General features: G+C 29.1%; 1 protein-coding gene across 1 annotated transcript; it reads left to right on the top strand.

Moving 5' to 3' along the window:
* Positions 1 to 1,197: 1,197 nt before the first annotated feature.
* LOC129915492 (CUE domain-containing protein 2-A) lies at positions 1,198 to 6,997 on the top strand. The gene is made up of 5 exons (XM_055995047.1): positions 1,198 to 1,492; positions 1,646 to 1,959; positions 2,023 to 2,248; positions 2,315 to 2,481; positions 5,908 to 6,997. Exons 2-5 carry the CDS (start codon positions 1,646 to 1,648, stop codon positions 6,092 to 6,094), a joined length of 894 nt encoding a protein of 297 aa, XP_055851022.1. The 5' UTR covers positions 1,198 to 1,492; the 3' UTR covers positions 6,095 to 6,997.
* The last annotated feature ends 1,800 nt before the right edge of the window (positions 6,998 to 8,797 follow it).

Here is an 8,797-nt window from a genome sequence, read left to right as displayed (position 1 = left end):
TATATTTCAGCTTCTTTTAAACTTTAGTAAGGTTGTTGGGCATGGAAAAAGGAGAACGTTATACAAGTTTGACCCTCTATTAGAAGGTTAAACGAAGCTTTACCGAAGCTTTTCCGAAGCTTTGAGATTTGACAGATAGCTTCGGAAGAGCTTGTATAGCCCTTTAATACATGTCTTATCGAAATTAAAAAAACAACTACGAAAACAAAAAAGAATTTTTTTTTAACTGGTTTTTATTTGATTGCAAACCATGAATTTTATCTTTTGATCTGAAATTATATATATTTTTCCATTAGTTTTTAGTATATCTATTGATAATAATTTTAAAAGTATACAATTTTTTACCACACCCAGGAATCGAACTTCGTATCTGCTTGGTGGCAGTCCGCCACTCTACCCACTCGGCCATCCTAGTATATTTATTAATGTAGTCAAAAACTTAATCAGTTCAAATAGCAGAAATGTCAAAAAAAAAAATGTCCGAGCTAAATTATTCAATGTCAAAACCAAAAAGTGTCCCAGCTAGATTATTCAATGTCAAAACCAAAAATTAATTACTAAACTTGGTAATTTCTGTAAAGCTTCTATAAATTCACTAAGCAGGCTTTTGCGAAAACAAGCTTTTTTCGTTTAAGTTTCTTTAACAGTATTTAAACAACTTATTAGAAGTTGTTAAACAAGTTCGAACTTCTATAAGCAATTAAATTCTGAAGCAAGCTCAATACAAGCTGTATAAAAAGTAGTACCTGCGATATCTCAATTTATTGAAGCTGTTGTGCTAGTTGGGAAACTACCATCTCCAATGAAATATGAAACCCCTACATGAATTGAATATTATGGTGAGTAGAGCATAGAGGAAGTATACCTGTCTCTATGGTGTATAGAGTGGTGAACAATTTTATGAGCGCTCTAAAGTTTTATGAGAGCTCTTGCAGAATACCAGCAAAGTTGCGACAAAGATAAAGATTATGATTATGATGATATGATGTCATTTTTTTTGTAATTTTTATGTTTTCATGAGCATTTTTTAAGCATTGAAAGGAAATAATTCATTTTTTAAATGTAACGGTCTCCAATACTCACCAAAATCCATTCACTTAAACACTGAGCAAACAGATGTCGCCCTATTTCCATTATTATTTCCACCACCCTAGAATACGCTTGTCAAAAAGCAAAGAAAAAAACACAAAAAGAAAAACGAAGACCACAAAAGAAAAACAAGAAAATGCAAAAAAAAATTGATTATTGATTTTTATTGATTGTTTTGTGTTTGAGAGTAAAAGAACGAAGAAGAAGAAGAACAGAAAGAAATTCACAATTTTGCCGCAGATTTCCTTCGTCTTCACTTATTTTTTGTTTAAAGCTTAATTTAAGTTTGAGATAGATAATAATTCAGAGCATCTTTTCGCTCTGCAGCAAACAAAATACATATTTGCTATTTATTATTACAAAATTCTTTTTGACGGATTGCAAAAGTTATATCCAAGAAAAGGTACGCAAAGCGAATTACAATTATTACATTTTTTTTTTCTCCTGGGCCAAAGGCGAAAAATGTCTACACACGAATCTGACTGAAAATTTTGATTTTGGGATTTTTCTTTTTTACATTGTTGGGAACAAAATTCTCTTTTTTTTTTTATTAAAGATGACCAATCTCCAGGAACAACACGAAGTTGTTAAGAAGAGTTTGATTCAATTTGTCAGTGGACATATTCCTGAAGCTGATTTCAGTGTTGTCGATGAAATTGTCCTTTCCTACATAATATCGATTCTGGAGGAAGCCTCCCAGGATCCATGTTTCGATGTGGAAGGGTTCACTGAAATGATGAGTGCTTACTTCTCAGAGTTCTCATTAATTGACTCTGGGGTAATTTGTAATTGGATATTTAAGTTGGAGAATGAACTCTCCGAAATGGAGAAGAGTCGTGGAAGTGAGACTTCTGCAAATATCTCACTTCAGTGAGTAACAAATTTACACTATCTAAGGAATCATATTTGAAAGTCTTTTTCTATACCTTTTAGTTCTTTAAGTCTTTCTGATATAATCCCAGAATCAAAACTCCGAGCTCGTCCATCATCGATTTCTGAAAAGGATGAGTGTTCTGGGATTGGCTCTGGAACTGGCAAACGTGCCCAACATTTATCAGAGACGAGTGATTGTGGATCGACAGATAGTTCGGGTTGTGACTATTTTCTAGATGAATGTGAAGTTCTTCAGGAAATGTTTCCAGAAACGTCTTACGTTGAGGTAGGAAGAAATACCACCAACAACAACAAGAAAAAAAAAATCAATCCTTTTTTTTTCATCCTATAGGTTAAACATTGCATTGCTATTGCCAAGGGTGACATCGATAGTGCAACACAAATTTTGTTGCATCGTCAAGAGACTGGACAGTCTTTGACAGACAAGTCTAATAATTTGCAAGGACGGAAGAATAATGTTGTTAATGATACTGAATTGAAGAATCGTATTATTGCAAGGTAAGGTACATACACAAATTTTTGCAAGTAGATGAAAAAAAAAATATGTAATTCTATCTATCTATCTGTTGTTTTTTTTTTTTATTTTACTTTTTTGGAAAAAGAAGAACAAATTTAACACAACAATGTTTTATAAGCGATTGCGCGATGTTGATGTAGATATAAATTTTTCTTTTTTATTTGATTAATCTTGTTGCAACAGATGAAGATGAGGAGGTATTTAAATTTATTGAGGTAGTGCATTTAGTTTTTTGCTTTTGAATATTCTATTGTTAACCTATTAGGACAGTTGAACTTTATTCAAATTATTAGGATTAAGTAAACACTTTCTTCGTCACTATTAATAAGGAATAAAGAAGTTCCAATGTTCAGTAAGAAATAGGTAATAAACACTACTCCGTTTCATCAGAATAGGTACACAACTTTTCAAATGTTCAGTTTTCGTTCCTTCAATATTCATTTACAAAGAAATGTGTCTACTCTTCACATTTGAAATTCAAAATCAATATTATCATAGTAGATTACTTTCTTCCATGCCTTAACACTTTTTTTTTTAACTATGAAGTAGGACTCAATGGTTTCTCCTTTCGCAGAATGTAAAGTGATATTTCAACTCATCAGCGACGTAAAAATTAAATTTTCGTTTATCCAAAAATACCAATAAATACGATTCAACTTTCCATGTTTTATAGGATAATCAAAAAATTGAATCGCATACAATTCTCTTCTTGGTTTAGTGATTGTGTGTCTTCAAAATTTAGCCATTTTAGAAGATTGGAACTGTTGACGAGTCTGTTTTACTGTCATTACAATACAAATAGAACAACTGTTTTTCACTTTTTTTCTTATCGTTTATCCACCAAAACTGGTAGCAAATGTAAAAATTTACTCGTCTACGAGTAGTTTCTTGCAGCGTTTTTTTTTCTACCCACGAAATTTTGTATTTGAAGTAAGAATAGAGCACATTCACACTTCGTAATTTTTTTTAACCATACCGTGTCTGGTGGATCTTAAGTTCTTTATTTCATTTTTAATGTGTTTTCGCCAAAACTAAGCGATTTTAATCTACCAATGTTTTCAAAATGGTAAAATGTTTATTGAATTACATTAAGCAAACTCCAGTTATTAGTTTTAATGATGATTTTTCCCGAAATCCACAAAAAAATTAAAGATAAAATTATGATCAACAAAAAAATAAAATAATTTTTGCCCAAAAAATACTTTATCAGAGAGTCAATGAGAAAGTTATATTCCATTTTGAAATAATATTAGGCGTTGCTTTTCCTAACATCTTAAACTATCAAAAAACAGTAAAACCTATTGCGGACAAACCATTAATGAACATTTGAAAAGTTGTGTACCTATTCTGATGAAAAGTAGTGTAATATTTCAACACACCCACTTATTAAAATATTTAAATAAAATAGAATTTCAATTATATATTAATCCTATCTTTTTAACGCATAGTTGACGTTTGTTTCTAGGAACTAGGTTATCAGGTTGGCATTTCTCCGGTTGATATATAACGTACAGCAATCATTTCATCATTAATTCGATCACGGATATGATAGCCGTGTTTTTTGGTAACTCAGTACTTAGCTTAGTTAAATTTGTACTTTTCACCTGCACGGTAAACAACAAAAAATGATTGCTAAGGATAAACAAAAGTTCTTATTTGTTGGTTTACAGAGAAAATTTTGTTCCAAACTTATACATTTTTGACCCTTCAACAATTAAAAATTATTAATACTAAATAAAAGTAATCATTTGTTGTTGTTTATATGTAGCATAAAATGTTTACTCAGCAAATTAACTAGCCAAATTCCATTTGAGTTTTCGTTATGAGTGATGTTTAGTCCAATGCAACTTTTCGGCTTTCTCAAATCCTTCATTTCGTCAAAGTATCTTCACGCCAGAAAATTAAACAAATCATCAACATAAATACCATTTTTTCGTTGGTCTAATTTAGATCCCCATGGCAAGATCAGATTTTGTGCTATTGCATTACTGACAGTTCTTTTTTCTATTGTGATTGGATCGGAGTTAATTTTGTTCTCAAAAGATGAATACGTAATAAAATGTTCAAAGTTTCGAGGTACAAGAATAGAGCTCTTTTCCTACAAAAACGACATTACGACTTGTTCGGGTCTTTTTAGTAGTTTAATTGATACACCTGTATTCTTCTGTCGTTCTTCCATATCCAACGAACAACATTTTTATCGATTTTGAATCCCATTTCCACCTTTTTTTGTTTCGGAACATTAGTTATGAGAGCTTATCTCAAGATCCTCATTCCACTCAATTCGACTTTTGAACCAGTCCATATTTCCCGTGTATTTGTTAGTAATAAAATAATTCACTTCCTGTTCATTACGTAAACTGCAGTGTTAAGCACCTCTGACCATTATGACTCATGATAAGCATACAAAATCATACATCTGCAAGTTCTACACTCTGCTCCGGAGTAAAGGTATTTGTTTTTTATTTAATGATACCAAAACTTTAGCAAAAAGACTCAAACATTTGTCTAATACGAGTAGGTAATATCGAGCCTTTCTGACAAATGACCATAAGAGCCAAATAAAACTATGAATTATTAACAAATAAGAACATTTAATGGTATTATTCGAACGCCAAGAACGAATAAGATAATCGTTTTGTCTTAGTCTTACCAACAATTGCTCAAGAAAACATTCAAACACCATCAACGTCTCGAATAAGTTAGAAAAATGAGTACAACAAAGTTTAATTAAGAGAATATAATAACTCAAATTATGTTAATCTCGAATGTATTTTTAATTGAGCTACAAAAAATATTGGTTTTGAAATTACAAATGTAGATAGATAGAGATACATAGGTAGATATAGATATTTTATATTTGTTAAATACTCGACATGAACGACATTATAATATTTTAGTGTGGAGAATGACTTTATATTTACTTGAATAGAAATGACCACGTTTATTATAACAGCACAAAATTCGGAAAAATTTTAAATTCTTAAATAGTGAAAAACTAGCGTGAAGTAAATTTTCTTCAGAACTAACTTTTGCATTTCCAAAAGAGGTTTCATTCTGTTGTTATAAGTTCCTCCCCAACATAAACTGTAACGGTAGAGGCTCTGGGTTTAAATCCAGCCTTCACCATCTAGACATTTTTCTCATATAAGCCTCTTGAAATTTGAATCCTTTTGGAATTTGAAGAAAACTGAGGTCACCTCCATTTTTGCAAATTAATTTGCTTTGTTGCGTCTTTGTGACACAAAATAATAATAAAAATACAATTTTAAACAAACTGCTTAGTGTTATAATATGTAAATAAATATTTGTTTTAAGTGGTAAATCTTAAATATGGTTGAATTAAAATGAATTTGTTTAAAACTTTTTGCAAATACTATTTAATTATGTTTAATTTTCATTCACAGGTATTCCTATGTTGATAAAAATGCTGCCCAACGCGAATACAAACCATTTGTACCAAAAGTCGAACCAAAAAAACTCGTTCGCTATCGTGATAATAAAATTGTATCGCTCAAAGGCGAACGTTATACCGAAATTAAACGTGACGAAGATGCTGAATTGAAAAAACCCAAAAAGCAGATTAATCCGTAACTAAAGTTGATCAAGATCTACTTTAAATATTTCATCAAAAAGAACCTTCAAATAATTATAATATTACTAAAATTATTATCCCAAAATCTAATCATCATCAGCAGTAATTTATTCAATCTATCAATGTGCATAATTATTATAGTTGTAGTAGTACTAGTTATTTTAGTCATATTAGAAAAAGATAAAGCAACAACACCCAAAAATACATCACCATTACAATTACAATTACAATTATTACAATTACCAATAATATCCACAGCAACACAAAAAGCTTATCAAAATATTACTAACTTATTGATGATGTTGATGCTGCTGTTAGTGTCGCCATTATTGCCATCGCCATCACCATCAACAACTCAGCAATTATTATTATTATTAAATTTTAAATTAAAATGTATCACCAGCCTCGAATATAATTTAGGTAAAAAACAAAAACAATTATTATTGATATCATTGCATAAATTTGATAAATTATTTTTATTATTAGTTGGAAGAAAATTCATTTATACAAGTTATTTACCAGCGCCATGTTTATGAAATAACAATATTAATAGTTTATTTAATATAATTTATTATTATATAGCAAATTTGTTTGTTTGCTAATTATGGCTGTGTTCATTTGGGTACAGTCTATAGTTACACGTTAGTGCTGTGCTTTCCAAATGAACACAAACACAATTATTATTACATTCACATTATTATAAAATGTAATAGCTCAAATCCTATGGACTTTTTAAAAAAACAATTTTTTTAATTTCCTTTTTTATAAAAAAAAAACAACAAACAACAAAAACAACACAAAAATAACTCGAAAAAAATACTTTATTTGTTGTATATCACCCAAATGGCATTTCGCATTTATTTGCGAGCGGAATTCGCCAACCCACCAAGCCGCTGGTATTATTACAGAAAAAAATTAATAGCATAAGCTGGGTTTCTATTTAAGTTTTTATTTCTTTTTTTTTTTATTAAAAAAACTTTGCTACGGCGCATAGGTATCTATGTTTTAATATGGTAACTATAATCTAAAAGGAACTTAAAAAAAAATACAATTAGTTAGACTCTCTAAATTTTGTCTTCTACTTAATGAAGTAAAACAATGTAAAATTGAGATTTTTAAGGGCAAACAATCCGAATTTTAGTTTATTCAAAAAATTTAAATGTTAAAAATTCAAATGTCGCTTTGGTAAAATCTCTCTTCAAATTGAATAGGTAAAACGGTCTTTTTTTGATATTTTTCTTGTGACTTTAGCAAAATATTCTATCTTATTCCCTCGAAAGAAATTTTTTTTTTCTGAATTCTGAGGCACAAAGAAGTTAAAGAGACATACACAATTTCTAATAAAGAAGTGTACCTATTTAAAATGAAGAGAATGTACAAAAGTTGGCTGGTAGAACACATTCATTGCACTCTTTTGTTTTTTACTTTAATTTGTGTTTAAGTAATTTTTTATAAATTATAACTGGAATATACTTATGGCGTTTTCGATTGGCAGTCCGGAAGCGTCCGGAATCATTCTGAAAAAATTTTATTCATACAAAACTGTCAGTTTTGTGCGAATAAAACGCTTTCAGAATGATTCCGGACTGCCAATCGAAATTACTATTAGAAATTTATTTTTTAAGTTAAAAAAAAAATATTAATTCAATTTATTTATATATTAAGTTTATGTAAAGAAAAAGAAAAAAAAAAAACAATGTTCGTTTTGTATAATTTCTCATCAGAAATTTATTTTTTGTATTATTTATAAGCATCACATTGTTTTGTTTTGTTATTTCTTTTTCCCCAGTATTTACATATTTGTTGTGAGTGTGTAATTTTTGTTTTTATTAAAAATTAATGTTTATTTTATTGTATTTCGAGAAAAAAAAAAAACATACAAAAAATGGATAGAAAAACAAAGAAACAGAAACAAGAACAACAACCTATATATTTACCTATATAATACTTATTAATTATTATAAAAAACAAAATATGAATTTTATTTTTGTGGCGATTTATTTATCTCTCTAAACTATCTCTATGTATTGTATATCTCAATCAATTTATTATTGATGGGTTTATAATTGTATTTACACTTGTATCTTACACAATTTTTTTTAGTTGATATTTGTTTGTGATACTAGAATAAAAATCTCAAATGAAATAATAATAATGCATACACATTATAATATATATGTAAAACTACATATTATACATAAATATAATATTATATTGATGTGTTGTTTATTTCATAATAATAATAATAATAATAGAACATCTATTAAATTATTTGGTGTTTTATTTTATTTTTTTTAAGGTCAGGTGCATACATCATCCTTACCATCACTTGGTACTTGGTATCTAATAGAAAGATTAATCAAGGGGCTGGTTAAAGTCATAAGAAAAGAAGGATCACGCGAAGAAAGTCTGTATCGAGAACTGTCAGATGAAAAAAAAGATGGCTTCCTAAGTTTTTGACAGCTGCCCCATTGAAATTGTTGTTAACAAATTTGTCTTGGAAACTGTTGTTGCTTTTTACTTTGCCAAATTAAACGTTAAAAACTTATTATTCCATTTTGTAAAATGGCGACTCTAATGATCATACCTTCTCTTCTTATACCATGGTTTACGGCCATATTATTCACTAGTTTAAAAAATACATCTGGATGTAAAATTGTCAAATGTCAAAAATAAACCCAAATCCAAAATAGTTATCCCGA

This window comes from Episyrphus balteatus, chromosome 3 (assembly GCF_945859705.1).
Source record: "Episyrphus balteatus chromosome 3, idEpiBalt1.1, whole genome shotgun sequence".
Classification (NCBI taxonomy): domain Eukaryota; kingdom Metazoa; phylum Arthropoda; class Insecta; order Diptera; family Syrphidae; genus Episyrphus; species Episyrphus balteatus.
This window is presented reverse-complemented; position numbering and strand designations above follow the sequence as displayed.